Here is a 20,116-nt window from a genome sequence, read left to right on the forward strand (position 1 = left end):
GTTGGATCAACACGGCTCACGATCAAGTATTAAAGGCGCTGGAACCATTGAGTGAGCCAAGCGTGTACTAGCAGTTATTAGGACCTCTCGACAGCAAACATGGTGATGAAACCGGAAGTGGAGCAGGAACTTGCTCATGTGTTGTTGACAGAACTGTTGGCGTACCAGTTCGCCTCGCCAGTTAGATGGATCGAGACGCAAGATGTGTTTCTGAAGGAGTACAACACCGAGCGTGTTGTGGAGATCGGGCCGTCGCCCACGCTAGCCGGCATGGCTCAGCGGACGATCAAGAGCAAGTATGAGTCGTACGACGCCGCTTTGTCGTTGCGGCGGCAAGTGCTCTGCTATGCTAAGGACGCACGCGAGATCTACTACACCAAGGATCCTGCGGAGGTGGCGGCACCTGCTGCTGCTGCTGCGGCTGCCGCACCGGCGACTCCTGCGGCGGCGGCTCCTGCGGCGGCGGCGGCTTCTGCGGCGGCTCCCGCGGCGGCTGCGCCAGCGGCTGCGCCAGCGGCGCCGGCTGCGGCCCTACAGGACCAGCCCGTCGAAGCGAAGTTGGTTCTGCACACGTTAGTGGCACAGAAGTTGAAGAAGACTTACGATGCTGTACCAATGGCCAAATCCATCAAGGATTTGGTTGGGGGCAAATCGACAGTCCAGAACGAGATATTGGGCGATCTGGGCAAAGAGTTCGGGACTACTCCTGAGAAGCCAGAGGAGTCTGCGCTGGAGGAGCTGGCTGAGGTTATGCAAGAGAGCTTTGAAGGCTCGCTGGGCAAACAATCGACTTCTCTGATTTCCAGATTGATATCGTCCAAGATGCCGGGCGGCTACACCATTACTGTGGCCCGGAAATATCTGCAGAACAAGTGGGGATTGGGCTCTGGCCGCCAAGACTCTGTGTTTTTGGTTTCTCTTGTTCATGAGCCAGCCTCCCGGCTGGGGTCCGAGTCGGATGCCAATGCGTTCTTTGATTCGATGGCGCAGAAGTATGCCTCGATGGCTGGGATTGATCTGTCTGCGGCACAGGCTGGCGCAAGCAGTGGTGGCTCAGCCGGCTCGGGAGACGCAGTTATTGATGCTGCCGCCTTTGAGGAGTTGACGAAGGACCAGAGAATCATGGCTCGGCAACAACTTGAGGTATTGGCCAGATACTTGAAGGTGGACCTAAACAAGGGAGAAAGAAAATACTTGAAGAGCCAGGACAGCTTTGCTGCCCTTCAGGCTCAGCTTGATTACTTGACCGAAGAACTTGGCAGCTTCTTCGTACAGGGCGTCGCTACCTCTTTCTCTAAGAAGAAGGCCAGAGTGTTTGACTCCTCTTGGAATTGGGCCAAGCAATCCTTGTTGACGCTTTATTTTGAAATTATTCATGGCGTTTTGAAGAACGTTGATAGAGAAGTTGTCACGGCTGCCATCAATATCATGAACAGATCGAATGATGCTTTGATCAAGTTCATGGAATATCACGTTTCTCATACAGATGAGGAAAAGGGTGAGAACTACCAGCTTTTGAAGGCGTTGGGTGAACAGTTGATCGAGAACTGTAAGCAAGTAATTCACCTAGACCCTGTCTATAAGGATATTTCGAAGCCTACTGGGCCGAAGACGATTGTTGACGAGAAGGGTAACATTACTTACCGCGAAGAACCTAGGGAGGGCGTGAGAAAACTATCACAATATGTCCAGGAGATGGCTTTGGGCAGCCACGTCACCAAACAGTCCCAACCCACGATTCAGGAAGATTTGACCCGTGTCTACAAGTCGATATCCGCCCAGGCCAATGAAGCGAATATCTCCGAGGGGACTAAACTGCAGTTTGAGAAGCTTTATGGGGAGTTGCTGCAGTTCTTGGAGGCCTCTAATGAGATCGATGCTTCTGCCACCACCACGTTAGCTGGCGTGGACGATGATTCCCTTGACAGAGACTCCACCAAGGAGGTTGCTTCCTTGCCAACAAAGACTGCCATTGAAAAAACTGTCTCCTCGACGATACCTAGAGCAACTGTTCCGTTCTTGCACCTGAAGAAACAACTGGCTAGCGGCCAATGGGTTTATGATAGACAACTCTCTTCCATGTTCTTAGATGGCTTAGAAAAGGCGGCTATTAACGGTGTCACATTCAAGGATAAGTATGTGCTAATCACTGGTGCCGGTCAGGGTTCTATTGGTGCGGAATTGCTAGAAGGATTGTTGCAGGGTGGTGCTAAGGTCATCGTTACAACATCTCGTTTCTCGAAGAAGGTGACTGAATATTACCAGTCTGTTTATACGAGGTTCGGCGCTAAGGGCTCTACTTTGGTTGTTGTACCGTTCAACCAAGGTTCTAAGCACGACGTAGAGTCTCTCATCGATTATATCTATGACGATCCAAAGAGCGGCGGTCTCGGTTGGGACTTAGATGTCGTAATTCCTTTCGCAGCCATTCCGGAAAATGGAATTGAGTTAGAAAACATCGATTCGAAGTCTGAGTTTGCGCATCGGATCATGTTGACTAACATCTTGAGAATGCTGGGATGCATTAAGAAGCAAAAATCCGCCCGCGGCATTGAAACGAAGCCTGCTCAGGTGATATTGCCGCTGTCTCCTAACCATGGTACCTTTGGTGCAGATGGCTTATACTCAGAATCCAAGCTTGCGTTAGAAACTTTGTTAAACAGATGGCACTCTGAGTCGTGGAGCAACCAATTAACTATCTGCGGTGCAATCATTGGCTGGACTAGAGGTACCGGTCTGATGACAGCTAATAACATCATTGCTGAAGGGATTGAAAAACTAGGTGTTCGCACATTCTCTCAAAAGGAAATGGCATTTAACCTCTTAGGCTTGTTGATCCCTGAGCTTGTTCAGTTGTGCCAGAAATCCCCTGTTATGGCTGATTTGAATGGTGGCTTGCAGTTTATTGAGGACTTGAAGAAGTTTACTGTTAAACTACGGGCTGATTTGATGGAGACTTCCGAGATTCGGAGAGCTGTCTCCCTCGAAACTTCTTTGGAGCACAAGGCGGTTTATGGGCCACAAGCGGATACTGGCCGTGATGACGTCTATGTTCAACCAAGGGCAAACATACAGTTGAATTTCCCAACCTTGAAGCCATATTCTGAAATCAAGAAGATTGCCCCTGGAGAACTGGAAGGCCTATTGGATCTGGAAAAAGTTATCGTTGTCACTGGCTTTTCTGAAGTTGGTCCTTGGGGCTCCTCGAGAACCAGGTGGGAAATGGAAGCCCACGGAGAATTCTCGCTGGAGGGTTGCGTGGAAATGGCTTGGATGATGGGCCTCATTAGATACCACAATGGCAATTTGAAGGGCCGTCCATACACAGGATGGGTTAACACCAAAACTAATGAACCACTGGATGACATAGATGTCAAAGCGAAATTCGAACCATACATTTTGGAGCACAGTGGTATCAGATTAATCGATCCACAAAGCTTCGATGGTTATGATCCTCAGAGAAAGCAGCTGCTTCAGGAAGTTGTTGTCGAAGAGGACTTGGCGCCATTTGAGGCTTCGAAGGAGACGGCTGAACAGTTTAAGTTAGAACATGGTGATCGGGTAGACATTTTTGAAATACCTGAAACCGGGGAGTACTCCGTTAAACTATTGAAAGGTGCAACATTATTAATTCCGAAGGCCCTCAGATTTGATCGTCTAGTAGCAGGCCAAATACCAACCGGTTGGAATGCGAAGACCTACGGTATCTCTGAGGATACCATTTCTCAAGTTGACCCGATCACGTTGTTCGTGTTGGTTTCTGTGGTTGAAGCCTTCATTGCTTCTGGTATTTCTGATCCTTATGAAATGTACAAGTACGTTCATGTTTCTGAAGTCGGTAACTGTTCTGGTTCTGGTATGGGTGGTGTCTCTGCTTTGCGGGGTATGTTCAAAGACAGATACAAAGACAAGCCAGTTCAGAACGACATCTTACAAGAGTCTTTCATCAACACCATGTCCGCATGGGTGAATATGTTGTTGATATCTTCGACTGGCCCAATCAAAACGCCTGTGGGTGCATGCGCAACTGCCGTGGAGTCTATGGATATTGGTGTTGAGACGATACTATCTGGTAAGGCTAAAATATGTATTGTTGGTGGTTATGATGACTTCCAGGAGGAAGGTTCTTTTGAGTTTGGGAGCATGAATGCTACATCGAACTCCCTCGAGGAGTTTGAGCACGGTCGTACTCCAGCAGAGATGTCTCGTCCTACTACCACAACGCGGAGCGGTTTCATGGAGGCGCAGGGTGCAGGTATTCAGATAATTATGAATGCAGACTTGGCTCTGAAAATGGGCGTGCCAATTTATGGTATTGTCGCATTAACAGCGACTGCCACCGATAAGATTGGGCGGTCTGTTCCTGCTCCGGGGCAGGGAATCTTAACAACCGCTAGAGAACATCATGGCTCCATGAAATACCCATCGCCTTTGCTAGATATCAAATACAGAAAGAGGCACTTGACCGCTCGGGAAAAGCAGATAAAGGATTCGGTTGAATCTGAGTTATCGCTTCTCCAATACGAACTGGATGGGATTCCCGAAGAGGAACAATCCACTTTCCTGGCAGAGAGAACTGAAGCCATCAAGCGTGATGCAGCAAAGCAACTGAAGGCTGCCCAGGCTCAATGGGGTAACGAGTTTTATAAGAATGAACCTCGTATTGCTCCTTTGAGAGGCGCGCTTGCCACTTATGGTTTGACTATTGACGATCTTGGAGTTGCTTCTTTCCACGGAACATCTACCAAGGCGAATGACAAGAACGAGTCCGCTACTATTAATCAAATGTTGAAGCACTTGGGTAGATCTGAGGGAAACCCAATTATTGGTGTATTCCAAAAATATCTAACCGGTCATCCGAAGGGTGCAGCTGGTGCATGGATGATGAATGGTGCTATTCAAATCTTGAATTCTGGTATAGTGCCTGGTAACCGGAACGCTGACAATATAGACGAAGTCATGGAGCAGTTCGAGTATATCCTATATCCATCACACTCCATAAAGACTGATGGTATTAAGGCGGTTTCCGTGACGTCGTTCGGTTTTGGCCAGAAGGGCGCTCAAGCTGTTGTTGTCCATCCAGATTACCTATATGCTTCTCTGTCTGAGAAGGTTTACGGAACATATATGGAGAAGGTAGCCGTTAGGGAGAGATGTGCCTACAAGTACTTCCATAACGGTATGATTAACAACTCCCTATTTGTTTCTAAGGATAAAGCCCCATACACCGACGATCTGGAACAACCTGTTTACTTGGATCCGTTGGCCCGTGTTTCCAACGATAAGGCTGGGACTTTAACGTTTAGCGCCAAAAACATACAGGCGAACCAAGAGGGTTCCTTTGCAAGCAAGGATACTGCTGAAGTTGTGAAACAGATGACTACTCATTTAGCGTCTCAAGGCAAGACAGGCGGAGTTGGGGTTGACGTGGAGTTAATCAGGTCGATCAATATTTCCAACGAAACCTTCATCCTTAGAAATTTCACCCGTGAAGAAGCTGAATATTGTCGTAACCAACCCTGTGCCCAAAGTTCCTTTGCAGGCCTCTGGTCCGCGAAAGAAGCTGTGTTTAAATCTCTTGGTGTCCGCTCTCAGGGCGCAGGAGCTCCTTTGCGAGAAATAGAAATTCAGCGTGACACAGCCACCGGCGCTCCGATCGTTCATCTGCACGGGGAAGCAAAGAAGGCTGCTACTGCTGCCGGCGTGCATTCCGTCAGAATTTCGATCTCCCATGACGATTTCCAGGCGGTGGCTGTTGCCATTGCGGAAAAGTGATGTGCACGCTATGTACGTTCCTTACTGTTGGATATTCATTACATAAATTATTGTCAACGAATCGGCAGCGATGTTGGAACTACTCCCTATCTCTTCCTGCTAATTGTTGTATTTCTGTTATAGGATCGGAACAAAAACGATCTAAGTAATTTGCGAGTTTATTTCCAGTTACTAATCGGCGCCGTGTCACTCACCCGTAGCCAATGTCCCTGATTGTTTATTTTTAAGGTAGATCTATTTGTATTTTCGTGTTGGCAATAAGATCCGCCGTTTGATAACCTGCATGTGGCTATGCCCTCAAGCCGTTCCCGGCTTGCTCTCCACGCTTTCCTTCGTTCCCCTGGGAACTGTTCAGATATGCTACAAGCAAGGAGGCACCGCAGAAACCAAGGAAATTGAGCGCGCCACCCGAGACCCGGCGGGCCGAGTTGACGTCCGTTCACGAAAACCCTCAAGATATTGCAATAGTAGTCGAAGTCTCCCTCGATCAGACTCGTTTTTCTTGGCTACCTGACAATCACGGTAAAGGTCGCTGCAACCAGTACAATGGCTGCGCGTCGTTTTCTCTTTTGAGTACGTAATCGATCGGTGCCTGCTTCGTCCTGCGCGTTTTCTGTGCTCGAGGATCTCACTCACCTCGAAGGGTTCCCCAGTCTTTTGCAGAGCCCTTCCCTGCTTCGGGATGACCTACTATCCCGCTGTCCCACACAGTCAGAGGGGGGGAGGGGGTGGCTAAGCATATAGCGCGCTCAAAGGAGATCTATGACTGATTTGTGACGCCAACAAGAACGGCCAACAACAGCCTTAAAGGAGACCCTCGCCAATGCACGGGGCTCGGCCCGCGCCGAGCCCCTAGCCTCTCCATTTCCTGTACTTCCCGTGGGATCCGCGCCGACGCCGGCTGGTGCCCTGTCTGGCCTGCTTTCCTTCGCTGTAGCGCACGGTGTCGTTTGAGCAGAGGATACACAGAGAAACTCCGCAGGAACTGGCAAGGGCAATAGATCGGAGTTATTAATTGGGCGCGCAAAAGGCCAGCACTACAGTCCAACCTGCCGTCACAGGGCCGGTCTAGAATTGCCTGGCAAAACAGGCAGCTATTCCCGACCACCTCGCGTCCTTATGTATGTTTATTTACCATCGCCCGATGAGCTGTTCTCAGCGCGTCATCATACATATAAAGCTCTCGCCCCCTCTCCACATCTGCCCCGCGTCACCTCCATTCGCTGAAGGCAAGCGATCCACCGAGACGCAATTTACCACCACTACGTATATATACGACCTGCTCTTCCGTGCATGCGTCCGGCTCCCCCCATCCGTTCCCACGTCTGCCAGCTGCCACCTGACACCGAGCCGACACTCTTCATTCGTTTATCGTACGCATCGCAGGCACAGAGCCAGAACGCTGCCCTTTCGTATATCAGAAAAAAACGCTGGCCGACACTATCACATTCCGGTGACCGCTAATTTGCCGTTACATTTCCACAGCATTGTTGCTGCAACATTTCCCAAACTCCAGGAACACCATCTAACTTCATCAGGCCAGGAATTCCAGCTGCAACTAATTTTTTGGGATCTGCCTCCGCTCGAATCTTGCTATACATTTAAAAAGTTTTTCGACGCCTACGCAGGCCTACTAGCAGTTCTCCCACCAATATAAATCTGCTCGAGCCTACAGTTCGAGCTCAGGCGTGGTATCAGATTGAGACTGGCGAGGCTGCGCAGATCCAGAGTATCCGTAGGATTTGCGGATTTTGCGGAACTCCATTAGCAACAGGGACAAGTTCCTGCGGTTTTCACCGGACAGCCAGGTCCCACAAAAGCGCGATGGGGGTACAGAAGCGGACCACGCCAGGCGGTGGAAGCAAGAACCAACCGCGATCTTTCAAGTGTACCGGATACGGCAACTGCGACATGTCTTTCACGCGGGCCGAACACCTGGCCCGTCACATACGCAAGCATACGGGTGAGAAACCGTTCCAGTGCGAGGTGTGCAACCGGTTTTTCAGTCGGATAGACAACCTTAAACAGCACCGTGAAAGTGTACACTCGATCCCGACAATATCCACGACGCGCAGTAAGCGGCAGTCACGGAGCAAGTCGTTGCAGGAGGGCGCGGGCGCGGTTGAGACGTCGTTCGGCGGCGTGCTGAACACCGCGACTGCAGTGCGTTCGGCGTCACTGCCGACGTTCGAGACGCAGGGCAGTGCATCGCCGGCCTCGCCACGGCAAGCGCCGTACATATATGGCGCGGGGCAGCCGGCGCAGGCGACGGCAGAGCCAACAGGGCCGGGCGGACACACGCCGCGGATGATCCTGCCACCCATCTTCATGACCACGCCGCGCGCAGGCGCGGCCGGCCAGCCAGCACTGCTGCGGCAGCCGCTGGCCGGCACGTCCCAGCAGGCTGAGATGCACGTCGCGCGCGGGCAGCAGCGCTCGTACCCGGGATACTACGCCGGGCAGCAACCGCTGACGCCCAACGGTTCCAACGGCTCCTGTGACAGGCCTTTCAACGTCGCCTGGGAGTCACGCATATACGTTGCGGCGCCGCTTGGAAGCGCCACTCCGCCGGCCCTTCCGCCGCCGACTCTGCATCAGGCGCTGTCGCAGAACCCCCCGCCCTACCCCAAAGTCCCTTACGGCGCAGAGTACGTCGTCGACTCGCCGCCGCTCGAGAACACCGCGCTGCATTCGCACGTGATCCCCCGCAACTCCTTCATGCACAACCCGTCCAAGATCGAGCGCATCGCAGCCACGTCTCCCGCGGCCGCAGACGCCCCCGGCACAGTCCCGGTCACCGTGATCTCCTCCAAGAAGCTCGCGCCTGTTCTCGCGCGCGCCCAGTCCCCGCCGCCCGCGGGCGCGCAGAGGCTCTCTACGGCCTCGCGCGACGCCGCGCCGTCCGCCGCCATGCCGGCTGCGCCGGCACCCCCTGCAGTGCGCGCAGCCCAAGATGGCGCCCGCGTCGGCAGAATCTCCGTCAGCTCCATGCTGTCGTAGCCCGCTTCCTTTTCGCCTACTGCCATCACCCATTCTCGTCATTGTCATCATAATCGTATCATTGTCATATTTTTATAGTCATCAGTACCATAGTATCATGCTACACCGTCTGCAACCTATAATAGTCATCCAGCAAACGCTGCCCCGCTGTCCTTTCCGCCCCGTAGCTGCCCATATATTGAAGCACATCCCGCCGCGTAGCGCCGCAGCGCAGGGCGGGCCAGCACCCTCTGCGGCCGTCCATCACGCCTATTTCTAGCCCATGACGAGTGCCCCAGCACGCCAATGGCCTCCACTGCCTCGCCACCTGCCCGCCGCGGTGCGTGTTGTGACGTTGTGCAGCTGTCACGTGACCCAGAGGGTTTAGGTGCCAGGGGTGACAGCTGTACGAAATTCGGACCATCTCAGTTTGGCTTATCTATCACGCAGAACAGACCTTATAGGACAACCGAGATCGTTGCAAAGAAGCTATTACGGTGTCTACACGTTCGAGAACAGCGCCCGATGCCATATCCCACACCGCCGCTGTCAAACGCGTCTCTGGGCACGAGCGCTGACGGCGGGAGCGCCGCAGGGCTGGCGCAGCAGGCGCCCGCAAAATCGTACTACCCGCTGGTGCCGGACGGCGCACAGCTCACGCCGCCACTGCTGCCCGTGTCCACGGCCGGCGATGACGCCGGCCTCTACCGCTACCACAAGCAGATCAGCAAGTCGTTCCAGGACGACCTGATCTACTGCCCGCGCGCGCTGCTGAGCAAAGTCGAGCTGACGCAGTGCTACCAGCTGGACATGCTGCTGCTGATGGAGCAGCAGCAGCAGGCCCAGCCGAGTGTCAAGTTCAACCCATATACGTCGCAGAGCTTCAACCCCGCGGGCCCCGCATCGCCCGGCTCCTAGGGCCGGCGGGCCGCCCGGGACCATTTAGTTCGACGGAATCGCTATGTCAAGACTGACGCTTGCTCGCATCCGGGTTTATGTTTTATTCCAGTTTTCCACGATGATAGCTTACGGCAGGTGCGCGCCCGCAGGGGCCACCGTGCTCTGCCGTTGTATATACACGTTGTAAGAGCCCATGCTACTAGTCTTCTTGGCGCTGCTGCATTGGTCGGGCGGACGAACCCGGTCACGTGACTCGCCCCGCCGCTTGCCCCTTGCGTGCGCCATGAAGCAACCACCCTACTTCAAGGCGGACAGGAGCATGCAGAACAGACTCCATACAGGCACCCTAGTGAGCAGTGGTGTGGCATGTCGAGCGAAAAGCAAGAGGGCTCCCCGAGAAGGGTACTTTCGCTGTCAGATCTCGTCAATCGTGAGGATAGCAAGGATGCTAGTGGTAACACGGCGGGCGCGGCACTGAAGCCGCTCTCAAACGACGAAGTCAGGAGGCGGCTGGCGCACGAGGACTACAGTTCGAATACGGCGTCGCAGGTGGACGACGAAACAGACACGGATGACGGGCTCGGGGAGGTGGCTTTCGACCGGGCGGATTTCCGGTTTGATTTCGAGGGCCAGGAGAGAAGCGGCGGGCGGGCGAGCGGAGAAGCCGAGGCAGAGAGTGGGGGTCCAGGGCACGAAAAAGCGACGCAGCAGCCAAGTGACGCTATCGCCACCTCGCCGGACAGGGAGAGCACAGAGCCACGAGCGATGGACATCTTCGAAGAAAGGGCTTCGCTGGAGTCGAAGAAGAACAATCTGCGCAAGGACCTGCGGGTACTGAACGAGATTGCGTCGACGGCCCGGCCGGGGCGGTACAAGGTGGCGCCGATCTGGGCGCAGAAGTGGAAGCCGACCGTGCGGGCGCTGCAGAACGTGAACTCGAAGGACCTGATGAAGATCGATGTATCGTTCACGCAGGTGATACCGGACGACGACCTGACGAAGTCGGTGCAGGACTGGGTGTACGCGACGCTGCTGAGCATCCCGCCCGAGCAGCGGCAGTACGTGGAGGTGGAAATGAAGTTTGGGATTCTGATGGACAGAAGCTCGGACTCGCAGCGGGTGACGCCGCCGGTGTCCTCCCAGACGGTGTACATGGAGGCAGACGCGCGGATGAAGCCGGACGTGGACGAGCGGGTCTTTGTGGAGCTGAACCGCTACGTCAAGGGCATATCCGAGCTGACGGAGAACACGGGCAAGTTTAACATCATCGAGTCGCACAACAAAGACGAGATGTACCGTGCCGGGATTAACACGCAGCGGCCGCGGTTCCTGCGTATGAGCAAGGACGTCAAGACTGGCCGTGTGGGCGAGTTCATCGAAAAGCGGCGGATCTCGCAGCTCCTGCTCTTTTCCCCCAAAGATAGCTACGATGTCAAGATTTCGATCAACGTGGAACTGCCTGTACCGGAGAACGATCCTCCCGAGAAGTACATGGGCCAGGCGCCGCTGAATTCTCGAACCAAAGAGCGCATTAGTTACATACACAATGACTCGTGCACCCGCATAGACATTACGAAGGTTACCAACCACAACAAGGGCAAGCGTGACGATGCAGAGGTGACGCACGAGATCGAGCTAGAACTCAACTCACAGGCGTTGCTCGCTGCCTTCGACAAAATTGCGCAGGATAGTAAAGACTATGCCACCATCGTTCGCACATTCCTGAATAATGGAACCATTATCAGGAGGAAGCTGACCTCTCTCTCTTACGAGATTTTCGAGGGTGGCAAGAAGGTTGTGTAGAATTACGAATCTTCGGTGGGGGTTGGTAATGCTAAATTATAAACTTACAATAGATAGACAACTAAGCTGGATGCATTTGAAATAGTGGCTCTTTCCTTCGCCTAATGCGTTGCCTTGTCACCATATATACCAAAGATATAGGCCAGCCGGATGACAACGAGGTCTATAGCCATGTTGATGCTATCCTTAACCAACACCATTTTCGAGCCTCCGACTTCATGCCACGAAATGGGAATTTCGCTAATCTTCATCCCTTTGCGCGCCGCAAGGATCAGTATCTCCACGTCGAATATCCATCCTTCTGTGTGCAGGTGGGGGAAAATCGCCTGCACGGCCTTCCTGTCGAACAGCTTGAAGCCGCACTGCGTGTCACCGATCGTCCGGATGCCAAAGATGTAGACCAATGTGTGTAGGCCGTACATCATGAAGTTCCTGATGAAAGAGCGTTTTACGACGGCATCGGTTTTCACCATGTGGGATCTCGATCCGATCGAAACGTTCCCGGGTTGTATCCGCTCTCCCTCCTTGATCGCCCGCAGGAGCTTCTCCACGTCGCTGAATCTACTTGCGCCGTCTGCATCTGCAAACAGACCGTATTTCCCACGTATATGCAGCATCCCGTGTCTCACAGCACCCCCCTTGCCCCTGTTCTTCGTGAACTTCACCACCCTCATTTGCTCTCGCTCCAATTGCAGCTTCTGAGCCAGCTCCAGACAGAACTCACTGGTGCCATCCCGAGAACCGTCATCCACAATCAGAATCTCCCACTTGCCAGCATGCACCTTTCGAAGGTGGTCCACGGCCTCCTGCAGCATGGACTCAATTCTCCCCGTCTCATTGTAGCTCGGAACCACCACCGACAACTCTATACCGGCTGTACCCGCCTTCTCATCCAGCACACTCTCTAGCGCGTGTTGCGCAACGACACCATCCTTCCCGACAGTGCGATACGTCAGCTCCTCGGGATATGCTTGCCTCGGGGAGTGTGAGAGAAGATATACGATGGTGTATGCCGCAAGCAGGCCGCCTAGTAGCAATGAGCCGATTAGCGAATACATTGTCACCTATTACCGACAATCAACGCGTCTATGGTACTTGCTAGCAGCTCGAATCACCAACAGAGCACTGCACTCTTCACAACGAGAGATGCGTGTCTTCTTGGTGAGGCTCATAGCGGATTTATCGCCACGTCGATTTTCGGTGAAAAATCGTTATAGCTTACTCGAGCCTATGCTGTAAGCCAACAGAAATCACCCATGCACCACCCTAGTTCTCATGAACACTGCGTTATAGTACAGTAGCGTGTCCCATTTGGGAGTGCTATATGCTATGTAGGTTAATAGATGCTAATTTATCAGAACGTGCACTCATGACCAATAATGGTTGTCACTGTTCGTAAGATCCTTTTTCTTTTTAAGGTCGTCAGCAGAACTAATGTGTGTAGCTGGTGTGGAGTCTGCATGCGGGGGTAGTTTTGCCATGGCAAAGTCATCAGTAGCTATGAAGCTGGTGTCGTCAGCGCGGTTCTCAGCACCGAGGCCATCAAGGTCGCGGTACGGCTGAAACATGGAGGTGGGTGATGAGGGCATGGTCTTGCGTTTTTTCATACACTCAAGGCGTTCGTCGTCATCGTCGTCGTCATCGTCACAGTCGGATGGTAGCTCGTCGCACAGCAGGTGTTTCTCCTGGGGCTGCTTCGGAGGCAGTGCATCCTGGTCCCCGTCTTCGGGGGACGGCGAGGTGCTCATCTGGATGACAAGCGAGGTAACGTCGTCCTCCAGGTGTTCGTCCTCAGGTGTGTTGGTAGTTGCGCCTTCCTTACCCTTGATCAACAACGGCAGCCGCTTCAGCTGGTCTGCACAGCTCACGAACTTTGCGGGCTGGTTTGAGCGAGGCTCGAGGTCCAGCAGCGGCATTGACAGCGTATCGATGGGTGACGTCCTGTCCAGGTCGCTGAGATGGTCGTTATGGAGGACGGTCGTCGAGTGCTGAGCTTCGTGCACCATGGTGGATGCGGTGTCTGCCTGCGAGATGTCGTTGTCGTCCTCGATGGGCATGGTGTTGCAGGTGGTCGCGTCCCGAGGAGTGCCGAACAGGCCCTGGAACCACTCATCATCGGTGTTCTTCATATGGTCGAGGTCGAGGTTGAAAAAGTCGTCCATATCTGTGGGCAGAAGCTGCTGCTGGAACACCGACGAGGAGCTCGGGGGTACGTTCTCCTTGTTGGAGCTTGCGCTCTCGTCGTTCTGCTCCTCCAGTTCGAACAGATCGCTCTTAATCTCGGACTGCGACAGGAATTCCTGCAGCGATTGGTCTTCTCCGAGCGCACCGAAGTCCCTGGGCGTATTACTCTGCTTCGCCGAATCGGCCTGCGCGGCGCCGCCGCGGCCCTGCTGCACCTTGGGCTTGTGCACGCGCTTGCCGGCGCCCGAGGCCATTGCAGGGCTGCTGGTCGCCGCCTGCCGCGGCGCGGTCGCGCGCTTGGCCTTCGGCTTGTTCATGAACTCGAAACGCTTGCTGATGGAGTCGTCGACCTTGAACTTGGTCACCGTCGTGTCGCTCTGGAGAGACATGACTTGGTATGTCGGCTTCCTGTCCTGCAGTGTGCCCTGCTGCTGCTGCGACAGCTGGATGGACTGCTGCTCCTTGTTCCGATCCGCCATGTAGATCTTGTGCGCTATGGTCCCCCCGCGGATGCCGCTGTTCTTGGGGTTGTCCCAGATCGGCAGCGATTGCGTCCGGAAGGCCTTCGTCGCCGGCAACGGGTTCGCGTCGCGTCTCCGCTTCGCCGGCCCGCCCACAGGCGCCGGCAGCCGCCGCGCCGCCGCCGCGCTGTTCATCCGCCGCGCCGGCACCGCCTTCACCAGGCTCCCGCGGTGCGAGTTGCTTCGCGTCAGCACCTTCGAAAACCGCATCTTCACCTCCAGCGTCTCGCAGCCCCGCCCGCCGCCCGGCAGCAGCGACGTGAAATTCGTGCAGATGCGCCCGATAACCAGCGTCTCGTCCGCGTCGCCCCCCCGCAGCTTCGACAGCAGCCCCAGGCTCACGAACGGCTCGTCTGCCTCCACCACGTCCTTGAAGTACACGTTGTAGTCGCTCTCCGCAGGCCCCGCCGCCGGCTGGAACAGCTCGGGCGAGCTCTTGCACACCTCCCCCAGCACATGCGCCACTTCCACGATCCCAATCCGCACCCCCACCTTCGCCGGCGGCGAGCTCATCGGCACCATCTCCACGCGCACCGGCGCGGGTTCCCGGCTGCGCGTCAGAAAAGACGTCGCCTCGTTGTCCACCGTGTACAATATCTTCAGCAGCATCTGGCTGAGCGCGTCCTGCCCACCGCTCATACTTGCTACTCTACCTACGCTTGCGTCCGCCAGCTTCGTGATAGTTATAAGCTCTCCCTGCTGCTGTGCTTAAAAAAGGAAGCCACCTTCTTCAGCCGGCCGCTGCTCAATTAATTAATTAGCTCCCCAAACCGCTTGTTTTGCCCTGTTAATCCCGTGTTTTCAGCTGTTACGTGCCCTGTCCGGCCCGCGCTCCCGTAGTCAGCTTCTGTCGCATGACGCGTCTGTAGATCTTCGCGACGCGAAACCGCCCTGACGCGTATGCCGCGGCCTGGCCGGTAGGGCTCTGCGACGCATTACCGCGTGCAGCTGCACGCGTGGCCGGGCCCGTACGTGGCCGGCCGGCGGCCGCAGGCGGGCCTGTGCAACGGTTTCGGAAAACGGGCTGCCTCGAAGCGGCGTAGGAACACCCCGCTTACGTACGGTAAAGAAGCGCACAGAGCACGGAACGCGAAGAAGAGCAGAAGAGCAAAAGTGTTCGAGCATGTGACCGGGCGGCCCCGGGCGGGCCCGGCGGATGCGATCTGATCGCAGAGAGCGACGGCAGCTTACGTCAGCTAGAAAAGCAATACCGAGGTCTGCGGTCAAAATTTTCACTGTATAGGCGGGCTCGAGGATATGAAGAGGTGCAGAAGAGCAGGATCAGGCCGGGAGCTAGTGGAGCAGTATCAGGATGGCGCCGAAGAAGTTCAAGACGCTGGATAGCTTCATGGAGGAGCAGGGGCCGGACCCGAGCCTGACTCCGTCGCCGTTCGGAGGGTACTTCAGCAAGGCAGATGCGGGGCAGGGCGGAAGGCGCGATTGGAACAAGGGCGCGGCGCGGCCGGGCGGCCAGGGAGGCTACCAGGCGGGCTACGCGGGCTACGGCTACGGGGGCTACGGGGGCTACCAGGCGGGCTACCAGGCGGGCTACGGGGGGCAGGGCTACCAGGCGCAGGGCTACCAGGCGCAGGGCTACGGCTACCAGGCGCCGCAGGGCGGACGGGCGCCGCAGGGCGCCGGGGTGGCGTCGCCGCCCGCGGGGATCACGCCCTCGGGGTCTGCGGTGTCGCTGACGTCGCTGACGAACAGCCTGTCGGGAATGGAGCTGACGCCGCTGTCGAAGCACGTGGAGGCGCTGGCGGGCGCGGGCAGCATCGCGGAGGTTCGGAGGTATGTTGCGGACGCGACCGCAGAGTTTGACGGCGAGGGCGCCGGCGCGCGCGACATTGTGGGCTGGGACGTGGCGGGGGTCATCTCCAAGCTGCTGCGCCCGAAGAACCCTGCGCTGCTGCGCGAGGGCGCGATGCTGCTGATCAGCGCGATCGCGGCGCGGTTCAGTGGCCACGGCGTGGACGAGTGCCACCTGTTGCAGCTGCTGCCATTGGCGCTGGACGGGCTTGCGGAAAAGGATGCCACCGTCAAGCGCGAGGCACAGCACGCGGTGAACGCGATCTACGGGGCCTTCCCGACGGAGGCTCTGGCGCCGGCGGTTCTACCAGCGCTACTGTCGTACCTGGTCTCGGGTGCGAAGTGGCAGTCGAAGCTGGGCGCGCTGAAGCTGGTTGACAATGTGCGCGAGGACTCGCCCAGCGACATGCTGGAGATGAAATTCAAGGAGAGTGTCCCAGTGCTGACGGACCTGGCCACCGACTTCAAGCCGGAGCTTGCGAAGCAGGGCTATGCAACGCTGCTCGCCTTTGTTTCTATTCTTGACAACCTTGACCTGCAGCCACGCTTCAAGCTGATTGTCGACACGCTGCAGAACCCCAAGCTGGTCCCTGACAGTGTGAAGTCGCTGTCGAGTGTGACCTTTGTCGCGGAGGTGACGGAGCCTGCGCTTGCGCTTCTTTGTCCGATTTTGAACAGGTCGCTGAACCTCTCTTCCTCCTCCCAGGAGCAGCTAAGACAGACCGTCATTGTTATCGAAAACTTGACGAGGCTGGTCAACAACCGCATTGAGATTGAGAGTTTTATTCCTCAGCTGCTACCTGGCGTGAAGAAGGTGTATCAGACCGCCACGATGCCCGAGGTTCGGGAGCTGGCAGAAAAGGCGCTACAGGTGCTTGAAGAAGATGAGTCGAAGGACAGCAAGTCTTTCCCCGGTAAGATCACAGACGAAGAAGGCCTCGAGTTCCTAGAGGGTGCTCTCAAGAAGCTTGGGCAGAGTCCCCTTGAGGATGCCGAGGCCAATAAGGAAAGCATCGAGTACTTGGGCAAGGTCCTGACTGCGCTGGCCAACGCAAATGATTGGAAGACTCTCGAGAAGCTTCTACTGAAAGTACTGGGCGATGAGCATGCGGAGGCAATTGAGCAACATTTCATCCGGGACTTGAGGCTCATCTTCCACCAGGAGCGGGCGGCGTCAGGAGATGACGAGGGAGTCGAGATTGTCAACACCGATTTTTCGCTTGCTTATGGTTCTAGGATGCTACTGAACAAAACTACTTTGCGCTTGCTGAAGGGCCATAGATATGGTCTCTGTGGCAGAAATGGTGCTGGTAAGTCTACTTTGATGAGATCGATCTCCAACGGCCAACTAGAAGGCTTCCCTTCGCAGGATGAACTCAAAACTTGTTTTGTAGAGCGCGCTTTGGAGGGCGAAGATGGGTCTGTCGATATTGTCTCATTCCTGGCGTCGGCTCCTTCTCTAGAGAACACTCCTCGGAAAGAAATTGTAGCTGCACTTGAGTCTGTTGGCTTTGATGCTGACAGAAGAGCTCAGACAGTTGGTTCCCTCTCTGGTGGCTGGAAGATGAAACTGGAGCTAACGAGGGCAATCCTTCAGAAAGCCGATATTTTGTTGCTGGATGAACCTACTAACCACTTGGATGTTGCGAACGTCAGATGGCTGGAAGAGTACTTGCTGAACAACACTGAAATCACATCGCTGATAGTGTCTCACGATACTGGATTCCTCGACAAGGTGTGTACCGATATTATCCACTACGAAAATAAGAAGCTCGCTTACTACAAGGGGAACTTGCACGACTTTGTTGAGCAGAAACCGGAGGCTAAATCTTACTATACTTTGACGGATTCAAATGCTCAGATGCATTTCCCCGCGCCAGGTATCCTCTCCGGTGTGAAATCGAACACCAGAGCCGTCGCCAAGATGACAGATGTTACTTTCACTTATCCCGGTGCACCTAAACCTTCCATGGCAGACGTATCGTGCTCGCTATCACTATCATCTCGTGTTGCCATTATCGGCCCTAACGGTGCTGGTAAGTCGACTCTTATCAAGCTTCTAACTGGCGAGTTGGTGCCCACCTCAGGTAAGGTCGAAAAACACCCTAACCTACGTATTGGTTACATCGCACAGCACGCTCTTCAGCACGTTAACGAGCACAAGGAGAAAACTGCGAACCAGTATCTCCAGTGGAGGTACCGCTTCGGTGACGATCGTGAAGTTCTTCTAAAGGAATCGAGGAAAATCTCTTCGGAAGAGGAGATGAAGATGATGGAAACCGAAATTGATATCGGAGACGGAAGAGGGAAGAGGGCAGTCGAGGCTATTGTAGGCAGACAGAAGTTGAAGAAGTCGTTCCAGTATGAAATTAAGTGGAAGTGGTGGAAGCCAAAGTACAACTCGTGGGTCCCCAAGGAGGTGCTGGTTGAACACGGGTTTGAAAAACTCGTTCAGAAGTTCGATGACCATGAAGCCTCGAGAGAGGGTCTAGGCTACCGTGAATTGGTACCCAGCGTTATTACAAAACATTTTGAAGACATTGGGCTTGACGCAGAGATCGCCAACCACACACCTTTGGGTTCTCTTTCCGGAGGTCAGCTGGTGAAGGTTGTCATTGCGGGTGCAATGTGGAACAATCCTCACTTGCTCGTGCTGGATGAGCCTACTAACTATCTGGACCGTGACTCGTTGGGTGCGCTTGCAATGGCTATCCGTGAGTGGACGGGAGGCGTGGTCATGATCTCACACAGTACCGAGTTTGTGGGCGCTCTCTGCCCAGAACAGTGGATTGTCGAGAACGGCACGATGGTACAGAAGGGCGTCGTCACCGTTGACCAGTCGCGCTTCGCTGACGGTGGTAACGCCGAAGCTGTCGGTCTGAACATCACCAAGACGGTAGTCGATGACGACTCGCCGGCCAACATCAAGGTCAGACAGAGAAAGAAGCGTATGACCAGAAATGAGAAGAAGGCCCAGGCGGAGCGCCGTCGTCTTCGGTACCTGGAGTGGCTCTCGTCGCCAAAGGGGACTCCAAAGCCGGTAGACACAGATGACGAGGCAAGCGATTCGGAATAACACTTCCAATTATAGATAGAAAGGCCCTCTTTGTATAGAGATATATAGCCAACCAGCCAGTCACCTGGCGTCGGAGAACTTACGTTCGTCCTCTTCAGACACTTCCTTCCCATCCAGCTCACTTATCGTTCGCTCCACCAACTCCCGCAGGTACGCCTCGTCTGCTTCGGAGCCAGAGATACTGACCGTGTTGAAGCCCATGCCAAAGTGCGGATAGGACCCAATCTTCACGTCCTTCCTCAGCCGCACAGCCTCCTCCTGTAGCCCGCGCAGGAAGCTGGAGGCCTCCGTCTCCATCCGCGGCGTGGTGACGAAGAACCGACGGAATGGTGCCCGCGCGCCCGCGCCCGGCCAGAAGGTTGCACGCACCACGGGTTCCAGCTCACGTAGCATTCGCTCGAACAGCTGCGGAATCCCCGGTAGCACAAACACCTGCCTGTCAATCGAGCACACCGGCACCCACAGGTCATCCGCAACATAGTAATTGCGCACGTTCTCGCCCACCGGCAGCGTCGCCATCCGGTAGTGGTCCCGCAGTGCCGCCGCAGAGTGCCGCGCCTCCGGGTTCGACAGCCGGCGCATGCGCTCCTGGCACTCCGCGTTCAGCTCCACCGGTAGCCCGCAGCTCTTCGCCACAGCCTCGTACGTGATGTCGTCGTGCGTCGGCCCTATTCCGCCCGAGGTTACGATGAAGTCGTACTGCTTCCGCACGCGCTGCAGCGTGCCCACGATCTGCGCCTCGTCATCCCCGACCGTCACGATCTCCTTCAGCGGGATCCCAAGCCCGTAACAGTACCTCGCAAAGAACGTGCTGTTGGTATCGACGATCTTGCCGTTCAGCACCTCATCCGCAATTACTACGATACACGCCGATGACATATTGTTTCTGAACTGCAGACCTGCCTGCACTGTCTTCCACCGCGCAATGTGCTTTGCGCGGAACACCAGCATAAGAGAAAGTGAATGCCCTTCGTGACTTCAGTCAGGTGCCCAGAGGTATTTATAATGTCTAGATCCTGCTTCCAGCCCCCTACCCATGGAGTGATTGGGTGTTCGACATTGGCGACTT

At 55.2% G+C, this 20,116-nt stretch overlaps 9 protein-coding genes and 1 non-coding gene across 10 annotated transcripts; 6 read left to right on the forward strand and 4 right to left on the reverse strand.

The window, feature by feature from the left end:
- Positions 1-99: 99 nt before the first annotated feature.
- On the forward strand, positions 100-5,775 carry FAS2 (trifunctional fatty acid synthase subunit FAS2; the record flags this gene model as incomplete). The annotated part of the gene is made up of 1 exon (NM_210766.2): positions 100-5,775. The coding sequence occupies one exon, from the start codon at positions 100-102 to the stop codon at positions 5,773-5,775; it is 5,676 nt and encodes a 1,891-aa protein (NP_985412.2).
- A 77-nt stretch (positions 5,776-5,852) lies between these two features.
- On the reverse strand, positions 5,853-6,276 carry AGOS_AgSNR83. Its single transcript, NR_149430.1, has one exon. It is a non-coding gene; the product is annotated as an AgSNR83 (small nuclear RNA).
- A 622-nt stretch (positions 6,277-6,898) lies between these two features.
- On the forward strand, positions 6,899-7,432 carry AGOS_AFL137W (AFL137Wp; the record flags this gene model as incomplete). The annotated part of the gene is made up of 1 exon (NM_210767.1): positions 6,899-7,432. One exon carries the CDS (start codon positions 6,899-6,901, stop codon positions 7,430-7,432), a length of 534 nt encoding a protein of 177 aa, NP_985413.1.
- A 167-nt stretch (positions 7,433-7,599) lies between these two features.
- Positions 7,600-8,775, forward strand: USV1 (Usv1p; the record flags this gene model as incomplete). The annotated part of the gene is made up of 1 exon (NM_210768.2): positions 7,600-8,775. The coding sequence occupies one exon, from the start codon at positions 7,600-7,602 to the stop codon at positions 8,773-8,775; it is 1,176 nt and encodes a 391-aa protein (NP_985414.2).
- A 285-nt stretch (positions 8,776-9,060) lies between these two features.
- On the forward strand, positions 9,061-9,672 carry AGOS_AFL135W (uncharacterized protein; the record flags this gene model as incomplete). Its single annotated transcript, NM_210769.1, has 1 exon — positions 9,061-9,672. One exon carries the CDS (start codon positions 9,061-9,063, stop codon positions 9,670-9,672), a length of 612 nt encoding a protein of 203 aa, NP_985415.1.
- A 348-nt stretch (positions 9,673-10,020) lies between these two features.
- Positions 10,021-11,457, forward strand: CET1 (polynucleotide 5'-phosphatase; the record flags this gene model as incomplete). Its single annotated transcript, NM_210770.2, has 1 exon — positions 10,021-11,457. One exon carries the CDS (start codon positions 10,021-10,023, stop codon positions 11,455-11,457), a length of 1,437 nt encoding a protein of 478 aa, NP_985416.2.
- Positions 11,458-11,558: 101 nt separating this feature from the next.
- Positions 11,559-12,515, reverse strand: ALG5 (dolichyl-phosphate beta-glucosyltransferase; the record flags this gene model as incomplete). The annotated part of the gene is made up of 1 exon (NM_210771.2): positions 11,559-12,515. One exon carries the CDS (start codon positions 12,513-12,515, stop codon positions 11,559-11,561), a length of 957 nt encoding a protein of 318 aa, NP_985417.2.
- A 309-nt stretch (positions 12,516-12,824) lies between these two features.
- SPT21 (Spt21p) lies at positions 12,825-14,801 on the reverse strand (the record flags this gene model as incomplete). The annotated part of the gene is made up of 1 exon (NM_210772.2): positions 12,825-14,801. The coding sequence occupies one exon, from the start codon at positions 14,799-14,801 to the stop codon at positions 12,825-12,827; it is 1,977 nt and encodes a 658-aa protein (NP_985418.2).
- Positions 14,802-15,474: 673 nt separating this feature from the next.
- Positions 15,475-19,047, forward strand: NEW1 (New1p; the record flags this gene model as incomplete). Its single annotated transcript, NM_210773.2, has 1 exon — positions 15,475-19,047. The coding sequence occupies one exon, from the start codon at positions 15,475-15,477 to the stop codon at positions 19,045-19,047; it is 3,573 nt and encodes a 1,190-aa protein (NP_985419.2).
- Positions 19,048-19,107: 60 nt separating this feature from the next.
- On the reverse strand, positions 19,108-19,998 carry FPY1 (flavin adenine dinucleotide pyrophosphatase; the record flags this gene model as incomplete). Its single annotated transcript, NM_210774.1, has 1 exon — positions 19,108-19,998. The coding sequence occupies one exon, from the start codon at positions 19,996-19,998 to the stop codon at positions 19,108-19,110; it is 891 nt and encodes a 296-aa protein (NP_985420.1).
- Between the last annotated feature and the right edge of the window lie 118 nt (positions 19,999-20,116).

Source organism: Eremothecium gossypii, chromosome VI, assembly GCF_000091025.4.
Source record: "Eremothecium gossypii ATCC 10895 chromosome VI, complete sequence".
In the NCBI taxonomy this organism is placed as follows: domain Eukaryota; kingdom Fungi; phylum Ascomycota; class Saccharomycetes; order Saccharomycetales; family Saccharomycetaceae; genus Eremothecium; species Eremothecium gossypii.